General features: G+C 38.7%; 1 protein-coding gene across 1 annotated transcript in view; it reads right to left on the bottom strand.

Moving 5' to 3' along the window:
• Window positions 1–21,276, bottom strand: part of tox (thymocyte selection-associated high mobility group box) — a 52,466-nt gene that overhangs the window by 9,261 nt on the left and 21,929 nt on the right. Inside the window, exons 3-6 of the mRNA XM_039816590.1 lie at window positions 17,394–17,495; window positions 11,043–11,327; window positions 4,182–4,427; window positions 526–762 (exon numbers count right to left, since the gene is read on the bottom strand). Of these exons, the coding sequence (XP_039672524.1) occupies window positions 526–762; window positions 4,182–4,427; window positions 11,043–11,327; window positions 17,394–17,495 (870 nt within the window). The remainder of the gene's footprint in view (window positions 1–525; window positions 763–4,181; window positions 4,428–11,042; window positions 11,328–17,393; window positions 17,496–21,276) is intronic.

The following is a 21,276-nucleotide window of genomic DNA, read 5'->3' as shown; positions in this document are numbered from 1 at the left end:
AGCTTATTGTGTTAACATGCTAACATTGGCTGCTTACAGTAGCACTAAACACAACGTACAGCTGAAGCTAATAGGAATAGAATACTTTTAGTTATTTGGTCATAAACCACCACATTTTATTAGTATTGGACACATTGACAATTGATCCGGTGGTGGTGCTAGATGAAATTAAAGATATCTCCAAAGTTATTAAAATTCTTGCTGTGGGGAACATGAATACATGAACCAAATTCCATTGCAATCCATCCAATATTTATTTAGATATTTCAGTCTAAAAAGTCAAAGTGCAATCAACATGTCCATCTTTAGAGCTGTGCTGCTAGCATTGCCGAATACTTTAACAGTATTTTCCTAAACAAACCTCATTTTTGTGTCACATCTTACAATAAGTGAATCATTATTTATTAATATAAATGCATTTAAATAACTACCATGTAGATATTCTTCTTAAAATAAGACTCAAATAACAGTGATGGGCTAGCAGAAAGGCACATAGACATGCAGAATTAAAGATGGAGGATGTACCTGTTTCTCTTCCTCTCCCAGGCCGTCCCACATGGAGGCCACAATCTTTGACACCTCCCCGAAGGTGGCGTTGGGGTTCTGGGCCTTGATGTTGGCTTGGGTGTCCCTGAAGAACAAGGCGTACGCAGACACTGGCTTCACTGGCTCATTAGGGTCCTTTCGCTTCTTCTTCTTTGGTGTTTTGGGTTTCTTGGAGATGTCCACTGTTGCTGGCCTCTTCTCTGCTCCGCTGCCCAGCTAAGAGGAGAAGAAGGAGGTTGAGTAGGACACAGGTAGGTTGGTATGGTAAGGACAAATATACACTATGGATGGACAGAGGGATGGGTGGACTTTAGTTCTGTAGCACAAATGTATTAAAAAACTGGGTGGAATGTAAATAACACGATTTGGTAAAACAAGTGCTGTGTAGTAATTGATAATAGGGATCGACCGAACTATTAGTTCTATTAGTAGTTAGTGAAACCAATAACCGATATCTGGAACCGATATGCATTAACAGTGAAAATGTCAATCTTTGAGTCAAAATTAACAACACAAAACTTTGATGCTTTAAGCAATAATTTAATAAATTAGAAACTTTAAACATAATACACAGTAAAAGATAGTCAGACTTTTAAATTAATTTACATTCAATTAATTTACTTTATCGCTTATTAGGCAACTAAAACTCAAGATACAGATAATCTTCAAACTGCCAAAAACGGCCCGATAATCTGTCTATCCCTAATTGATATTATCATCAAAAACCTATATCTTCCATTCTATTATTACTAACCTGACATTGTAACTATTCACACCTCTAGTTGTGTCTTGACACTCATGACTCTCACATGACATGTGACCTCAACCTCTTCTTGTTTGATGTCAAGCTATGACTCAATTAAAGAGATCCCAGCGTCTAAGATCAGTGATTTAAAATCATCAGGCCTGCACACAACAGTCTGTCTGTGTCTACGCTAGATTATTTCAGCCAGAGTACTGTTTAGGACTATTGTAAGCACTACTGCACTATGCAATACAAAATCAACGCAGTTACGTGTGTGTAGTTTATTCAAAAACATTGTTTTGATGCCAACCAAGAGTGGCTGCACGAAAAGAGCAAGTGAAGTGAAAGTAATTTCCTACTAATTTCACAGGATGCTTTCTCGAACGAACCATGTAATTTGGCACAAATTAAATAGAGACAGTGTTCAACTGGTGTACTTAATTAACAACTAATGAATTCCAATTAAATGCTAAGACAATCTTTAAGTCGGTGCACAGCAGTTCATCTGACCAAGCAGAAATGTGAAATAAATGTCCACAGACAACCAAATGATTCAATACTACAATAATAATATGAAGAATTCAGTTGACAATGATAACAATGAATTGGAAATCAACAACTTCTATAGTATAATAGCTAACATTAAATAACCTCAGAACTTTGTCCCATATTTACCCCAAAATTAGTTTACATACTGTAGCTCTTAATGGGCAGTGGTGGAAGAAGTATTCAGATTCTTTACTGTAAAATGACTAATACCACACTGTAAAAAATACTTTGTTACAAGTAAAAGGGCCGCATTGAAAATAATACTTAAGTAAAGGTATGTACTGTAAGTATCATCAGGAAAATATACTTAAAGTATAAAATAAAGTAAGTAAAAATACTTGATGCAGATAAACCCTCATATTTGAAAAACTGTAAACGATCCAAACAGTTGTGTGTTTAATGGTCTCATCATTTCATCTGTTCTTGTAGGCTGTTATATTGTTGGGTAGTTTCATTTATAATAAAACATAGTATTTTATTAACTACATGTGTTTTGTGTGCAAAAATCTTAATTTGTAAAGTAACTAGTAACTAAAGCTGTCAGATGAACGTAGTGCAGTAAAAAGTACAACATTTCTCTCTGAAATGTAGCAGAATAGAAGTAGAAAATGGCATGAAATGAAAAGACTCTAGTACAAGTACCTCAAATTTGTAGTAGATGTACTTTTAAGAAATTATTATTAAGGAAATGACAGAACTGTAAAAAATATAGTTACAAACATTTGTATTGATTCAAATTGAAAATTGCAGCTCCCTTTGATTTACTACAATTAGACAGCCATGTCCTGGATGACTGAGACATGCACATTCTTCTGATTTTCACCTCTATTTGTCTTAGTCAGAGGGATAATGTGTCTAATGTGTGTTGAGCATTCTTATGTAGCAGTGTACTGTATCACTGCAGCCAGATTCAGCAGCTTAGTTTACCTCAACCACCCACTCATGTTTTGTAGCTATGTAATACATGCTGAACTATAGCTCAGCTTGCTATCACAGCTTAAAAAGACATGTTAGCCAAAATGGCTTCCTAGTATGAAATACATTCTGTATTTCTTGACCTTTTACAAAATGGTAGCAGAACCTTATTTTTATAGTCTATGAGCAGAACATAGTTTTAGGAGCCAGAGTTCACTGCTGAAGAAATACAACAAAGCAGAGGCTTTACTTTGCTAACTGTAGTAGATAAAGAGCAACATTGTTTTTTTAACCTTTATTTATTCAGGGAACCTGAAGCTGCCCGGTACAACCACAGTCTGATCTCCACCATTGAGTAGTTTGGGGTTAAGGGCCTTGCTCAAGGTCACCTCAGTGGTGGTAATGAGGGAGGGCTTCTCTTTCACTTTCCCCACCCAGAATTTACCCTGTCCGTGCAGGGATTGAACTGACTACCTCCCGGTCACAAGCTCGCTTCTTTAACCTTTAAGCCACCACTGCCCCTTTTGATTTTTTATTGTGGACTACTAGACCTTTATTTCTGATGTCTGACAACAAGCTTTGAAAAAATATTTTTTTAAATGAAAAGAAGAAGAATACAGCAGTTGACTCATGGGTGTTTCTGTAACCAACGACTAACCCTTTACCCTAACTTAAGCGACATTAATTGTCTGTCCTTGAAGGATCCGTTACTTGTCGGGTTAAGCAGATGAAATATGATCAAATGTGGGCCTTTAAATGACCAATATTTGAATGGTGATATACAAATAAACCTGCCTTACCAAATACAGAATTCGCTCATAATTACTAAAAGCGAGCTGAAATATATACACAAGTAACAGTTAATACTACATGTTGTGTAGCTTTACAAAAGCAGCCATTGTTTAGATGTATAGAAGTATATTATAAAGGTATAAGCAAATTTTGTTTACTATTCCGTGTGCTTCCTGAAGCAGCTACCTGTATACTGCTTATAATGTTGCCTATATACAAGTCATTCTTCTAAACATAACCAATGAGAATAATACAGTTGGTAAATATTATTCATTAGTACAGTAATGGTTTCATTTTTTCCAGAATATGAACAGTCAGATTGGTGCAGAGTGCTTGTTTCAGTGCGAGTTATCTAACAGTGAGGGAGCTGATTACCATCTAGTTGATATGCAGGGAGAATGGGTCTTTTATGACACATAACATTAACATAACAACTATGCACTGTACACACACACACACACACACACACACACACACACACACACACACACACACACACACACACACACACACACACACTCACACACACACACACACACACACACACAGAGAACATAAATGGTTGCTAGAGCCTAGCGAGATATGACTCATAGAAACAGGAGATACAGTGTCTGTGTGTGTTTAGTTTTTTTACCCTGAGTCCGTCATCATTCTCGTCCTCATGTGCTGAACTGGAGGGAGATGGTGTTGCAGATTTACTTCCAGGAGGTGAAGGAGAACTATGGGTAACAGAGTTTCCACTGAGTCCCAGCTGCGATTGGTTGATGGTGGACAACTGACTTTGCTGGCTCATGCCTGACTGGCTCCTGGGTCCAAGCGCAGCTTCGATTGGCTGTTGGCTGCTGGTAAACCGAGAATCAGAGTTCACCATCTGCTGCATCTGTAGCAAAGACAACAAGTGATAATGACAGTTGGTATATGAAGGCAAAAATCTGGTTTCATGTGGCTTTTGATGACTTGATGGGTGTGTTTTTTTTGCAACATCTACAAACATCTACAACAGCCTATGTTGTGCAATCAAAATCCGGTTTCAAGATATTTGTTGCCATTACTTCATGTAGATCATGATAACACAACTTGCACAGACATCTCATTTAATATAGGTTGAAGAAGCGTTATTGAAGAAATGTCAACAGGACATAGGCAGTAGCAAATGGGTTACATTCTAAATAAAATTGGCATTGAAAACCAAAGCTAAACTTTTTTTTCCCACTCTTAGGTAGTAATAATTTTTTTTTTAATCGTCATCGCAATATCAACTGGTGCAATAAACACATCGCAAAAGGCTTGACATATCGCGGAAGACACTCAGTGATTTTTTTGTGTTTATCAGTAGAAAACTGCACTTTAAAATGTAACTGTCATTCTTTATTTAGTGCTGCTTTTTATTTTCAATTCATTGTTCAATTTGTTCAATAAAAGAATGTTGGAAATTATTTTCTTTCATTCGTTTTAAATTCAACAGGCAGTTTGTTGTATTTTAGCAGAATACTGAAAGCAGCAGAACTGATTACACTTTAAAATCAGTTTATTTATCGCAAGTAATATCATCGTGATATTCAACAACGTTATCACATATAGCATATTTTCCTCATATCGTGCAGCCCTACTCTTGGGTCCTTCTTGGTCCACTTTAAAGCTACAACATGCACCTTTTTGTCTTGTGGCAGGGAATGTAAAGCTAGTCCTACTCTGTTGCTCAGGTTTTTAGTAAACACGTCATTCATCTTGATGAGCTGTGTTGAAACAGCATCTAGCTGAGGCTGAGGTAACTGCCACCCATGAAATCACTAAAGCAATGTCAATATTCTGGTTTGACCCACTTTTAGCTTCACTAATCTTTATTTTTCTGCTTTCTGCTATTGTTGTTATTGCCATGTCTTCTGCTTGTTTGATAGCCATTACCAAGCTTTTTAAAGTCCTGCACCTGTAAGATCGTAGCTGGCTACGTACTTTTCAGTAAATTTAAATTGGCACAGAGATCACATTTAAAGCCCCTAAGCGTACAATATTTATCGATGATTCTGTACAAAATTGTACAGTGGCTGTAAACCAGTGAGAACATCACAGTGTAAGTTGTTTTTTATACGAGGGTTCTACCTACTATTCGGTGCCATTTCAGCCTGGTTTACTGTCTTTTAAGAAATCCATCATTTTATTATTTCATCTGAAGGAGGGCTTGTTAAACTGCAGTTACATTTTTTGTGTGGTGAATAAAAAGGATTCCTCAGATCAGGTCAATGCTGTACTGCACAGAATACACATTTGTTCAGAGTTAGAATTATAGCGTTACTCACGGGAGTCACATACAAAATATGATGTGTTTAATAGGGCTGTGCAATTAATCACATTTTAATCTCGATCACGATTTTGGCCCCCTACGATCACAAAAACAATGTAATTGAGAAAAACAATTATTTTGCACGTTACGTTTTGCAAGTAAACTCTTATTTTATCTTGAGTTCTGAGCGAGAAAAAAAAGTTCAAACAGGAAAGTATTAAGGGGAATTTCATAGTTCAAGGTGTTTTCACTGTTCATTTGTTTAACTGTTTCACTGTTTCTTAATAAATGCAACATCTTTCCAAAAGTCAATGAGTAATCGTGATTTCAATATTGACCAAAATAATCGTGATTATGATTTTTTTCCCATAGTCGAGCAGCCCTAGTGCTTAATCAGACATGTTCAGAATATAACAACTTTATGAGATGATATGTCCAATGAATTGACAGCTCGTTCCACTGCCCCCAAATGGGAAAATAAAATCAATCAACTTAATTTAAGTGCCAGTTTTGCCCTGAAATCAGGTTTGGATCTTGGATTCCATATTGGACTGAACAGAAGGTGTGCAAAAAAAAAACCCATATCTGAGCTGTCTCATGTTCATGTTACAGAGCTGGGCTCTGACACGGAGTCTTTCTTTGCTTGACAGGTTTTGTACAGTGTGCAGCAGTCCACGATTCACTAATAATGAAATGTGATAGTAACCGTGGCAACAGGCATTACAGGTGAGAGTGATCTGAGAGAAGAGAGGATCAGAAGTAATTTTAACATCAATTCCCGCCCGTGTGTAAAAACATCAATAGAGATTCTAAACTCCATTTGCTACACTTGGCAGAAGTTGCTTCATAACTTTCTCTGGAGGAAACATTTGGGTGTCCACAGACGCAGACTGAATAGATAAAAGCACTGGTTTATTTCCTTGTGTATCCATGTCCTCAATAATTTGTCAGAAAGCTGATGTACTGCAGGATATAAAGTGACCAGACAGTTTTACTGTCACACCTGTGTCATGCATGCACTCACAATCCAAAACAAATGTTTCCCAAGGGACAATGTGGGAAATCTTGAATAAATCTCATAAAACAAATAATAAATAATAAAATAATAAATGTCAACACGCCTGAATCGATCTGTATACAATCAAATAAAGTGATGGACATTTTTAATGTCACATCAAAATGAATGTTAACATAACACAGTGTCTCTGCCATGAAGCAAGAAGCAACAACGCACCTATTTCTGTTTAAATTAGTTTGGGACAAATAGGAGAATGTTATTTCATGGTATATTTTGGCGTTTGATCCTTCCTTTTCATAAGCCCCTTCTGTCACCCACTGTGTAGAGTAGTTCAGTCTTGATTGCCATTGCGAGCAGTCTCGCAGTGAGTCAGCCATCAGTGATGTTCTGTCCATTTCTCAGGAAAACAAAAGCTAAACCAAAATTATATCTAACACCCTCAGCATGGGAACTTTGACACCAATCGTCGCAAATATGAAGGTAGGGACACGGTTGATGATGTGTATTTAGAGTTTCCTCTTAGTAAGCATCAAATAATAGCGGATGTGGCATTACCTGACCGTATTTACCGGCAGCAGCCTCTGAATACTGCTGTGGTATTTAGATGGAACACCGAGTGACATTTCTCTAACATGGGAAGAGGTTTCAGATTGACGTACGCGCTGGTAGAAATGCTGAAAAATAATAACTGTGGTTCGGCAATGGTTGGGTTGGGACTTCAATAAATGTCATACTAGTCAACAGGCAAAATATCCTACTGTCATAATTCTCCAGAGAGCTTTGACTCTTTTTTCACAGCTCGCCTCACGCACATACAACTGTTTAAATAGGTTACGTTGTTTGACGACCTGAGGACCAAGCTGACCTATTGACGATGAATTTATTTGAATGAGAAAAATACTTCAAAACAATCAAAAAAATATGTCTTTTTACCAAAACACATTTAGTTTTTGAAAATATGTTTTCTCAGATTAACCCTTGTGTTGTCTTCCCGTCGACCATGCAACTTTTTGTTTTTCTGGGTCAAATTTTAAATTGACTTTTTTTTTTTTTTTTTCAACATTTTGGTCTGTTTGGTTTCGACATTTATGTCGGTTTTCCCCAATGTTTTTGTCCTTTTTTTGACGTTTTTGTTGATTTTTTCTGGGGTTTTTTTGGACGTTTTTTTTTTTCACGCTTTTTGTCACTTTTTTCAACATTATTTTATCAAATTTCTTTCAAATGCTATAAAATTGAATAAAACACCCAAATTCAATGAAAGTAGTGAACTGATCATTTATTTTACTTGTGAAGAGTGTTGTATGGAACCATCCATGTTATTTCTTTTGACAATTTGGTTGAAAGAAACCCAAATTTCTGATATAGAAACTTTTTGAAAATGTAGGACAACAGGAGGGTTAAATGTAATGACTGAAAATTCTTATAAGTGACTACATTATATTTTATATTATTATAATAACTGTAATATATGATTAAACTGTCAGATTGGTACGTTAAATAATTTAAAAAAATCTTAACTTAACTTAAAATGTACTAAAGAAAAATGCGGAGTAAGAAATGTAAGAAATGGAAAGGAGTTTTTCCGTTGTGGTGTTGGTTTAAGTAACAGCATCACAATGTTGAGAGGAACAGGAGGTCATAAGGTCACAAAACAACATCTAGGTGCCAACGTTAACAATATCGCAATTTAAAAACACTTCTGGGACTAAAAGCATCACTAGTGGAAACAAATATTTATCAGATTTTCCTTTGGGGGGGGAGAGTCACAAAAACTTTTCTGACAATGGCCGAAGAGAAAAACAGAGGGGGAACCCCTGAGGAAAGCAGGGCGAGTAACGATGACTGACTCATGTCTCGAGAAGGAAAAAAGTTTTGGCACACACAGGATGCTCGCATCTTCACATAGGTTTGGTTGATGACAGGATTTCAATATAAAAAGTACAGCGGTAAAATTCTGAATCTTCATTTTAAACTGGAAAATCTTTCTTTTTTTTATTTCATGAATGAGTTTGCCCAGTTGTCGTGGAATTGTAGATGTTAACATTTCCATTTGAGCTGTTATGTCTTGTTGTTGTTATGTCATAAGAATGATGCTGATCATGACTTCGATGCCAACGTGGTTACTTGTGGTTATTATCCCTCCGACTCAGCGACGTGGAGACTCAAGAAACAAAATGTGTTCATTTTCTTAAATAAAACTATAATAAAATCAAAATAGATTTAGAGGTATTCAAACTTTGACATAACAAAACTATATTGACATTCAAGGTAATATTGTCTTTTAAAAAGATTTTTGGACACATCAGTCTAATAGACACACATGTATAGGGAAATTGGGTCTCGGTTAATCATTTGTTCTGTAAAACACTTAACACTGTAGTTAAACATCAAGGGTTATTATGAACCAGGTAAGAAGAACAAAATCGCAGAGATGGCAGCCAAAAGTAAAAAAGAGCAGTCCCAAAATGCCTCTTCTTGAAATAATACGCACACACACACACACACACACACACACACACACAACACACACACACACACACACACACACACACACACACACACACACACACACAGACTTGAATCTTTCTATCCCCCCCCACCCAGATTAGGCTGAGCCAGACAGGGTTGCTAGGCAACCACCATTCATGGACTGGCAGTAAATGAATGTTAGTATGAGAATATAAAAGCGAGGTAGAGAGAAGGAGAGAGAGAAAAGGTAGAACTGAGACAGACAGATGGAAAATAAGACCTTTCCTTCAGGCCACTAAAATAATTGTCTCCTCTGTTACACAGCTAACAGACAGGTTAGTCACACGCCAAGAGAACAACAGCTGGATTTAATGAAAATGTATTAAAAAATACGGTCTGTGTTAGGGTGTTTTATAGTCATTCTAATTCAACCACAGTCTGGGCATTCATGAGGTTTCAAATTGACATTTCATATTACAGCAGGTGGATGTAATATGGAGATGGAGACAACAGACAGAAAGATTGAAAAGATCAAGAGTGGGAGGTGGGAAGTTTCATTTTCAGTAAAATAGGAGAAATCTTTATTACAGATACTGACACATATATGCCTTTGTCACCCCACTGAAAACTGAGATTATATGGCAGTTGAAGAAACTACAAGTCTATGAAGGTGACTCTTTCATTTCTTTACTGTATGACACAGTCAGCCACATCTGAATGTCACAACTAAAAGCAAGATTTTCACTTTACTGTGAAATGAAGACTTAAAATATGAGGAAAATGTCACATCGACCAGCTGCCATGATTCAAATAACACTGCCCCGGGGCAATAGTTAATTTCACACAGTTAAAGTGAATAAAAATATGAAAGAATATAGTTAAAATATATTAGCTAGCTGTCAGCTCAGATCTTAAGACCTCGATCTTCTTCCAATAAGTAAAGTCAAAGTATCTTTGAGCAAGACAAAAAAAAATGTTCAGTATCAAGCACAATCCAAGGTGACTGTTCAAAGTGTGTAGTCCCAGTTAGGCAGCAGCAGCTTCAATTCATCTCAGTTTCAATGATTTCATTAACGTTTTATGTTTTTTCAGTGATAAAAGTATCTAAACCTTCATACAGCGTTTCCCCTATAATTGTACTGGCCTGGCAGGCCACCACCAGGTCAATGGGAACCCCCAACAGGCCAGAAAAATATTTTTTTTATGCCAAAAAACCCCCGCCGAATATCTATTGTTTTTCCTCTATATAAATTCCGCTCCTCTATATGAAAACTTCAGCGCCGCACTGTAATGAGTTCATGAACGAGGCATTATGTGTGTTCATGCATTAATTCATGTCTGTTAACAGCAGGGCAGTCGAGTGTGTTAACTCAACTGTTAAGCCGGTTAAAACATTGTCGGTTACAAACAGGCTCGATAGTGAACGACACGCTAACGTGATGAAGTGTTCTGTGTTTTTACTGTAGCTGAGCTAGATCAGAGAATTATCAGTTAAAACTGTTTGATGACGCTGTTTTGCCTTCGTTGTTCAAGTTTGCTGGAAGTGATGTAATGTAGCGTTTTATGTGGAGTGAGCCCTGCGCCGGACTCTATAAAATAAATAATCAATCAAACCGATTAGTCGAATCTTACAATCACTGGCGATTCATTTAATAGTAGACAACTAATGGATTCATCTTTGCAGCTCTGATTGTCATTAATATGTGAGATAATTTATGAGCACTCACCACAGACAGTGTACTGGTCATAGGGCCGCCATCCGGACTGAATGTGCCACCATCTTGGTTCAACATAGCATTTCCATCTTGGCTACCAGGCATGCCAGGCAGATCCATACCCTGCAGCTGGTAGGGGTGGTGCGGAGCTGAGCTGGAGGGGGGGTCCAGAGGGTGGTACGGCCCAGAGCGGGAATCGTGGGGGAGGTGGGGGGGCAGCATGTGGTCTGGCAGGGTGGGGGGAGTGATGGGCGGGATGTTGAAGTCCTCATCGCCCAAACCTTGCACTGAGTATGACTAAAGAGAGACAAGATTGGAGAAAATACAATTGAAGACGCCTGTTAAACTATACTTTTTTATATACGTTTTTAATCGTATTCGCTACATGGTTGTTTTCCTTACTAACTCTTCACTGATGAGGGACAAAGTCAAGTTTCGGGAAGCTGACGTTTCCTGATAGAGCTTGAAAATCAATAAGATATACATAGGGGACCATAGGAGACCAAAGTGGCATGAAACATTACTGTCAGAGTTAACAGATGGAAGAGATGGAAAAACTGCCCATCGCCAATCACCATTACCGCAGAAAGCTATACCCAGTCTGAACGACAGCTCTGTGTTGTGTCGTGTAGTCATTCTTCCTCAGCTCCTATCACAGACTAATTATCAATAATGATATTCTCAGGCTTAAAAGAAAGAGCAAATACTCATTCAGCAACAGAACACAGTCATTTACATGTACAAGCCCCCTTTTGCGAGAATACACACAGGGCAGATCTTTGTGCGTGGAAATGTATCAATGCTAATCTGACATGCAAAAAGAAAACCAGTAGCAGTGCCGTGTATGATAATTATTCTGAGAGCAAAGACGAGAGGGAGACATGGAGAGGGAAATGGAGTGAGAGAATCATGCAAGAGAAGAGTGAGAGATACGAGGGTGAAAAGAGAGAGGGGCAGTGATAGAGAAGCCCTCTCATACTAATCTGACAGAGGAGATCTTTTATAGAGACTGACAGCCTTTTCTGCTTGGCTAGCCACACCAGTCTCTCCCTCTCGTACTCTTTTGCTCTTCATCTCTCACCATCCTTCTCCTTCCTCCCCTCTTTTGCCCTCTCGCTCTCTTACTCTCATCCTCAATTTCTCTTTCATCCCTCTCACTCTTTCGTTCTCTCATACTCTTTTCTACTCTATCTCAAACCCATATGCGGTGTTGGGTTATGAGTTGCGTGACTTGAGAGCTGAGTGATGAGTCAGGAGTCGAGTTATGTTATTTCTATGCTGACTCTGTAATTAACAGCCACTGTGCTAAACCACGATCGGAGTTCATATCTTCACCACTTTAAAATGAAATGTAGGAAACAGAAAATAGAAATGTGCAATATGGAAAACGATCACACCTTGCACCCTAACAACTAAAAGTGCTTCCCATGATCTCCCATTCCATTGTTAATTCACAAGGATCTAATTCTAATCGGGCACCTGACTTGGGCAAACTGTAAATGTTTCCCCTCCTTCAGTGGTGCTGTAAAAGGCCACAATGGGAAGGAGACCAAGAGTGTCAGAGCTCCATTGTGTGTGTGTCTATCTTCACATACATCTACAACTAGAACCAGTTTCCTTCAACTTAATTAAAGTGCTTCACATCTTTCACCTACTGTATGCATACTGTAGGTAATCATTAGGGCTACAAGACAACAGACTATTACATCCTGAGGATGCTGTTGATGTAATACCTTGCAGCTGGATTCTCGCGATATCACATATCATATGTAAATCCCTCCTGTCAGGCTTTAAGTAATGATTTTGTGTCCGAACGGCGGCGGACCGGACCAATCAGCGTTCAGTGAGGAGCTACTGGCAGCTATGGGCGTGGTTTAGGTGTGTGTGACGGCCGCGAGTGTTTGTTTAAAACAACAATGGCAAACTAACAGACAGATCGTTCATCCAATCACATGTCAAGTATGTTTTGGAAGTGCCTGCCAGTTGCCAATGACGGCTTCTCAGATAGTTCTGTGTAACAAACCATCTGGCATGTCACGTTACTTGATGTAGTGGATCTCACAGATTATTTGTCAAATTCTCTTCTCAAAGTGCTCTTCTCAGCCCTGGCCAACTCCAGTCATCTGAGCCAGTGGTGCTGTAATCAGATTCTAATCAATCCCAAACATGTCTTATAAGCTACTGAATACTTAATTGTGAAATGTAATCACTACTGAAATCTTAATGTTGAAATTGAAGTACCATTGAATGTATAGCTCTGAATGTACGTATGTGGTCTGAATTCCCATCTGGTCAATACCAAGTTGTTCAACTTCAAAAACATAATTTCCACTGTATATACGTTTTTAGTTCACAGATTCACATAGGCAGTTCAAGTACTTTATATTCAAAAACTATATCAGATTGCTAAAATTCAATCAGCTCCATTCGGATAAAAAAAATCCTAGAATTTAAGATTGAAGACTGACTGAAGACTGAAAATCCGGGATACCAAGGATAAGCAATCGAGCCTGGGTGGAATCGATCAGTTGCGCTTTTAAGATTCAAATCTCTATAGCCAATATTTGCTTCCATACGTTTATGTGCTGCTATTCAACTATTATCTAATTACTAAAGGCACATGTGTGTACTACATATCACAATATTACTGTCTCATATATCACTAAAGGTCAGGTGTAAGTGAATTGTAAGTTTCTTTCTTTGCATTCTTGTTCAGTCACCCACCAAGGTCTTAAGTCCTATTCCTGCAATCATGAATCCAGTAATTCAGTTTCTGTCTAGAGCCATCCAAAGTTATGTGTTTGACCCCTTTCTCCTACAACATGTGTTGTTCAGCCTGAACGCCCTGTCATGTGTATCCAACATTATACATAGTACACTGTTTATCAGGTCCTGCCAAACCATAAACCAACAAGTCCAACAGTTTGTTTCTTAGGCACAGTGTCCTGTTGGAGCTCAGAGCTCTGCATAAATTACACTGCTTTTCTGTTGTCTGTCTGTCTGCCTCTCTCTCCCTCCCTTGTCTACTCTCTCCATCATTTCTTCAAGTTCTGAATAAATTACTCCTCTCTCTTTTTCTCTGCTCTTCCATTCATGTCAGTACAATAGGCTGTTCCATGTGTACTGGGGGCTTCGAGAGAGACTAATGTAGTCAGGATTAAGTCCTTTCACGCATGTTGTGTTCACATTACACACTTCTCATAACTCCATGTTCAGGACTGTTTCATACAAGATGAAAAAAAAACACATGTCTGTTGGACATAAATAATGTGTGACCATCAGCTTCAGTTTCTATAGGAGGATGGTAATGAAATGTCTCCATTTGGGGTAGATAACTGATGTGAAGATATCATATAGTCCTTAAATCACATCATATAATTGTCTAAAATGTATTTATGTTTATTTGATGAACTGTTGCATTTTCTGGCCATATTTATGTACATAATGTATGCCAATCTGTTAATATTGACTTAATGAAGTTAAGAGGATAGCTGGTATATTTAAATGCTCTGGATAAATTTGTGTTTGACCAAACCTCATTTTTGTTTTATGATCTTCTATCTGTGTCTGTTATATGGTGTTACTGTTGCATATTATCTACATACAGTAGTTGTGGATCTGATGATTTGAATATCTTGTAGAGTAATACTTCCATCTACTTAAACAGCTGCAATTATTGCAATGTAAATCTTCCCTCTCTCTTCATCAGCACGGTCCCTCTTCTAGGAAGCAGACATTTTAAATAGATTGTAAATGCTAATTAGCCTAAGAGACAGACATTCATTATTATTATAAAAGTAGCCTTTGAGGGCTACATACAAACACACACAGAGACAAAGAGACTGAGATACATGGCAGGCAGCATGTGTTTGTATGTATGAAAATGCAGGAAAGAATGTGTATGCATGTATGTGTATGAGTGTATGCAAGTGTGGGTTGCAGTTCACACATAGCGCTCCAGTGCCGATTTGCAAGTGCCGAGCCAACGACGACTTGCCTCTGATCTGGGGCTTTTGTTGGGGAGCTCCTAAAACTGTTGGCGAGTGGAAAATGTGGGCTCAAGTCCTGTGGTGGGTACTACGCATAGACAAAAAGCTGTATCACTCTGTTAGAGTTGTTGGGACCCCAGAAACACTATGTCCACTCACAGTTGTAAAAAGGTGTTACAGAGTGATGCTTCTTTTACTTCACAAACAATCTTGCAGCGAGCACACAAACCGGTCAACAACTAAGTTTCATTTCGGCCCGTCATCAAGTTACTTACAGAATTAAAGTTAATTACAGCTGATATGACCTGCCACAAGAAACATTTGTCATTTTAACCAGTGACGGTTAGCGCCGGCTATAAATGAGAAGCTGCTCTTTGTTAATTAGAAAGTGAGAGGAGAGACAATGGATTTGTTACTGTCAGAGCTTAGCAAATTTTGGTGTTAGAACAGAGCCAATCACCCGTGCACCCAAATCCATTCACATCACACACTAATTTTAACTCTCATATGCAGCGAGCTTCATACCTTGCCTTTTCTTTTTCTTTAAAGGTCCCATGACATGGTACTCTTTGGATGCTGTCATATAGGCCTTAGTGGTCCCCTAATACTGTATCTGAAGTCTCTTTTATATAGGCCTTAGTGGTCCCCTAATACTGTATCTGAAGTCTCTTTTATATAGGCCTTAGTGGTCCCCTAATACTGTATCTGAAGTCTCTTTTATATAGGCCTTAGTGGTCCCCTAATACTGTATCTGAAGTCTCTTTTATATAGACCTTAGTGGTCCCCTAATACTGTATCTGAAGTCTCTTTTATATAGACCTTAGTGGTCCCCTAATACTGTATCTGAAGTCTCTTTTATATAGACCTTAGTGGTCCCCTAATACTGTATCTGAAGTCTCTTTTATATAGACCTTAGTGGTCCCCTAATACTGTATCTGAAGTCTCTTTTATATAGACCTTAGTGGTCCCCTAATACTGTATCTGAAGTCTCTTTCCCGAAATTCAGCCTTGGTGCAGAATTACAGCCACTAGAGCCAGTCCCACAATGAGCTTTCCTTAGGATGTGCCATTTCTGTGTCTGTAGCTATTGAGGAGGAGAGAGGGGGGGGGCAAGGTGGAGGGTGGGGGTGTGGCCTTGACCAACTGCCACTTTGCTCGTTTGAAAGCCATGATGTCTCTCTCTCATGGGTGGGCCAAATTCTCTGGGCGGTCAAAGCAGAGAAAGGGGAGGTAACCTTGCTCCTTATGACCTCATAAGGAGAAGATTCCAGGTCGGCCCATCTGAGCTTTCATTTTCTCAAAGGCAGAGCAGGATACCCAGGGCTCGGTTTACACCTATCACCATTTCTAGCCACTGGGGGACCATAGGCAGGCTGGGGGGATGCATATTAATGTTAAAAAAAAGTAGCAGCTATAAAATAAAAAACTGCAGTTGTAACACTCATGTGTCAAGTGTCAACGCTAAAGAGTCTTTTTACTTTCATTCCCTATATATGGTGCACATCAGCTTGTTTACATCTGCAGGTCTAAACTGCTGCTACCTAAGTAAACCTTCCCTATACAGCAGGTGGTGCAGGTTGGACTAGAACTTCAAGTCCTGTTCTGTCACTTAGATGATACTGGCTGAACCTGCCATCTGGGGCATTTAATCAATGGCCTTTTTTTTTTATTAAAAATGACACAGTTAAGTGTAATTGCTACAGTTGTGTGCCCATTTAAGCTCAGTTTTTATGTGTGAGTTTTAGTGTTATAAAATTAGGGGTGTCCCTGTCATATCGGATTTGTGATTTGATTTTTTTTTTTTGCACACTGATCCATATTCTCATTTGGGACATTGGCTTCCAGTTTATGCTGCTTGCTTTTCCTTTCAGCCCTAATTCCATTTCCCCCCATTGTAGCAATCCACAGTCTGAAGGAAAACGAAAGGGAAGTGAAGGGACAATCAACAAGAGAGAGAGATAGAGAGAGAGAGGGAGAGAGAGAGAGAGAGCGAAATGAAAGCTGGAAACAGCTCGTTATATGTGCCTCCCCTGCTGATTTTGACAGAGAATCATTCATTAATTAAAAAAATATTTAGCGCTCTGCTAGTGTTACATTTTTATGTGATAGCTCTAATTGATAAATGTATTTGAAAATAGGCTGTATAACATGATTTATTGAGAGAAACCAAGCAATGATATGTAAAATCAGACATTGACAAACCCCATATTATGGAATGCTCTTTGTTTATAACCACATTTTATCGCCACTGTGAGACTTGTAGTCTTCTAAGATCGAATCCTCAAATAGTTGACTATTCAAGCTCACCCCTATATAAAATCATCCTAAAGACAGTGTTGCCTGGATTGTAATCTGTAAGTGTGTGTGCATTTACCCAAGGCAGACGGTGTGTGTCAGGCATGTGTGTGTCCCTCCTCCAGTGCTGTGAGGGTGGGTTCATCTTGCTGAGAGGGTGAGGGGGCTGTGGCACACGAAACTGTGGGAAGAATAACAAAGACAAACAAAAGTTCAAATGGACGCAGAAGCCGGGAAAAGGTCAGAGGTCATTAAGAGGAGCAAGGACAAAGAGAGAGAGAGAGAGAGAGAGAGACAGAGAGAGAGAGAGACAGAGAGAGAGAGAGATTCTACACAAGCCCTTGCTCACACAGACGCATACAGTCTCCAACACACAGGTCAAAATTATATTTTATCTTTATAGTTGGGTAAAATTGCTTTTACTTTTACACCAACTAACAGCTGCAAGTGAATTGACAGAATGAAAGAAAGAGAGAGAAATAAAATGAGAGTCAGAGAGCTATTTAGAGAACAAAAGAGATAAGAGAGAGAGAGAGAGAGAGAGAGAGAGAGAGAGAGAGAGAGAGAGAGAGAGAGAGAGGCTGTAAATAAATTGCTTCCCTCCACAGCTAATCCCTGATAAGAAAAGGTTACATTGAGTACTGTACAGCCACAATGGAGGAAGAAAGACAAACACATACAAACATCATAAGCACACAAAAACACTGGCAGTAACAGGCTAATTAGTTTACATAGTTCATGTTTTATTTTAGGGTATATTTTTCTTTAGGAAGAAGTTTGGTGATCACCATGTTCTTTTTTAACACCACCATCGTGCACATTTGTTAAGGTCTATACAGTCACACCTGGAAGCCTCCCAGTAACCGCTGAGCAGCTCTATAAAGCTGGGCAGACACTTTATTGATTAAAGGAATAGTTCAATATTTGGGAAATATGCTTATTCGCTTTCATGCCGAGATTTAGATGACAAGATCAATACTGCTCTCATATCTGTCCATTAAATATGAATCTGGAGACAGTAGCTGGTTAGCTTAGCATAAAGACTGGAAACAGGGTTCTGTTCAGGCAACCAGCGGAGGCTCAAGAAATAGTCCAGCATATCGCTCCCCATTTAGTCTATATCCTCGACGTTCCACTTCTGGGATTGCTCTGGTGCCGCAGGAAATTCCGCTGGATGCATGTGTTTTCGCCGATGTCCTTTTCCTTCCGCTTTCTTTGTGTTGGAATTTTAAACTGCGGTGGATTTCTGAGGACTATGGTTAACTGCTCCTCAGATCTCTGCAGGGTAAATCCAGACAGCTAGCTAGACTATCTGTCCAATCTGAGTTTTCTGTTGCACGACTAAAACAACCTTTTGAATGTACATGTTCCACCAAAACAAGTTCCTTCCTGAGGCTATTTTGCATCGGCTCCGTGTAGAGCTTAGCGCCGCCCATGACGATTGCGATTGGTTTAAAGGAACACGCCAACTTATTGGGACTTTAGCTTATTCACCGTAACCCCCAGAGTTAGACAAGTCCATACATACCTTTCTCATCTCTGTGCGTGCTGTAATGCTGTCTGACGGCTCCAGCATTAGCTTAGCCTAGCACAGATCCTGCAGGTGAATGGTTCCAGTAATCCTACTGCTCCAAATAAGTGACTAAATAACGCCAACATGTTCCTATTTACATGTTGTGATTTGTAGAGTCACAGCGTGTACAAAAAACAACGTAACATGAGACACAGCCATCTTCTAACCGTAAACAAACCGGGAACTATATTCTCAGGCGGAAGAATATAGTACTTTGGCAGAATGATTTGCTTTGCAACAACCTGTCTGAGAATATAGTTACCGGTTTGTTTACGGTTACGGTAAATAGGAACATGTTGGCGTTATTTTGTCACTTATTCGGAGCAGTAGGCTAGTTGGAACCATTCACCTGCATGTTCTGTGCTGGCCTGATGCCACTGGTGGCGTCAGACAGCCTTACAGCACGCACGGAGATGAGAAGGGTATGTATCGACTTGTCTAACTCTGGGGGTTACGGTGAATAAGCTAAATTCCCAATAAGTCGGCGTGTTCCTTTAAAGAAATGCCAATAAACTACTGAGTCATTTAATCCGATGAATGACTTTATATAAAATATGTTGGAGAGTTTCTGTGGGTTCCACTGTAGTTCCTGATTTAGTTTCATTAACGCAAATGTTTTGAATTCAACTCTGTAAAGCTGACATGGAAATGGCAGAATTATATTTTAGGTTATGAGCCTGGTGTGCTCAAATGGCTCTGGGTGTGCTGCCGTCATGCTGATTTGAGACTACGTACGACAGTAAGCAGGATCCGTCCACGTACAGTAAAAGGCAATGAGTTTGTGTTACCTTATTTGACAGAAAATTCGATAAACAGAAATGTTGATTACACTTGAGTAAATAAAACCTGGATGATAAAACTGAGATAAGCGCTCCTATTCAAGTTTAGGTTCTGCTTTTCAACGGTTGTTTGGTAAATTGCTATTAAACACAGTCAAAGAGGATTTGAATTGCTATTTTTGATCTCAATTCTTATCATTTTGGTGGTGGTGATTTTCCTTTGGGCCTGGCTAAAACCTATTGGGCCTGCCAAAAATTCCTCTATGCAGGAAAAACCCTGATATTGTTTCATCGAGCCTCTTCCTTTTAAAGTAATGCCACCTCTCGTTCTCCCTGTTTCAGGGTAAGATCAGTAATATCACACTGCTGCTCCATTAACAATTGAAAATATGACGAGAGTGAGGGTCAGACTGGACTAATACTGGTCACATTCATCACACCAACCTCTGACTTTATGAAAGCAATGGTACTTCAATAATAAAACCATAAATTATTATTCCACACACCACTCCCCATCGTCTTATGGCACAACACTATGAATAAAACATCAAATCATAGATTCCTATACCACACAATATTCTCTACATTGTGCTCTATGAATAATGCATCTCTAGTGCTGTTTCTTATTAATATGGCCTTTGCTTGGCGGTGAGGTAATTATGTGCTAACAAACACACATCTTACTCTCTAGAGGCTTCTCTAGGTTCTCTGGAAACTACACAGTAAATGCAGTTACACCCACAGCCATATAAAACAGCTATGCTGCATAGTGCTGTTCTGGGACTGTTGCTTAGTAATCTAAAAACAGCTGATCTTTAATACGTTGGTCATCTCACTGTGGTGACGTAACGCGACAGCTGTACATACACCATCAACTACCCTTACACGTTGACTTCACTTTATGCAATGAACGCAATGTTCTCTAGTGGAAATTCCTATCCATGTATCCATTCTCTACACTTCTTGTTCTGTTTACAGAGTTTTCCCTACCATTATAAGGCTTAGGCACAGCACCCAGGCAGTTTTGGGCACCACCTAAGCCGAATGAATGTGAGCATCAGAACTAAATAACAATGATTATTGACGCAGATCTAATGATTGCAGTTGGTCCCCAGTGGACTTCTTTAGAAAGCTTTGTCTTTAAGCTTTTTGTGTGTTATTTATTTATTATCTGCTCTAGGTTTTCCGACGTTTTAGACACAGATATGGTAATAATAATAGTCTGAATTGATGTGAAGTGCATTTTTTTTTTTTTTTTTTTTTTTTTTGGGGGGGCTTTAATTTTTTTTTTAAAAAATTTGGGAAACATTGGTTTAGGAAAAAAAAATAAATTTTTTTTAAATTAAAAAAAAAAAAATTTTTAAAAAGGAGGGACACCCCCCCCCCCCAAAAAAAAAAATTTTTTTCCACAAACAGGGGGAAAAATTTTTTTAGCGTCTCAGTGGGATTAATCTGCACTTATTTGGCATTTGGGCGGTTAAAAAAAACAAAAAGAAACTTTATTAGAAATAACCACTTAAGTTACTTACCATTTTTCATTCAGTCAAAATGCAAGCTAGGGCTGAAAATAATGTTGTTTTCTAATTAGAGATGAATATTAGAATCCTACA

The sequence above is a fragment of the Perca fluviatilis genome, chromosome 11, assembly GCF_010015445.1.
Source record: "Perca fluviatilis chromosome 11, GENO_Pfluv_1.0, whole genome shotgun sequence".
Lineage (NCBI taxonomy): Eukaryota > Metazoa > Chordata > Actinopteri > Perciformes > Percidae > Perca > Perca fluviatilis.
This window is presented reverse-complemented; position numbering and strand designations above follow the sequence as displayed.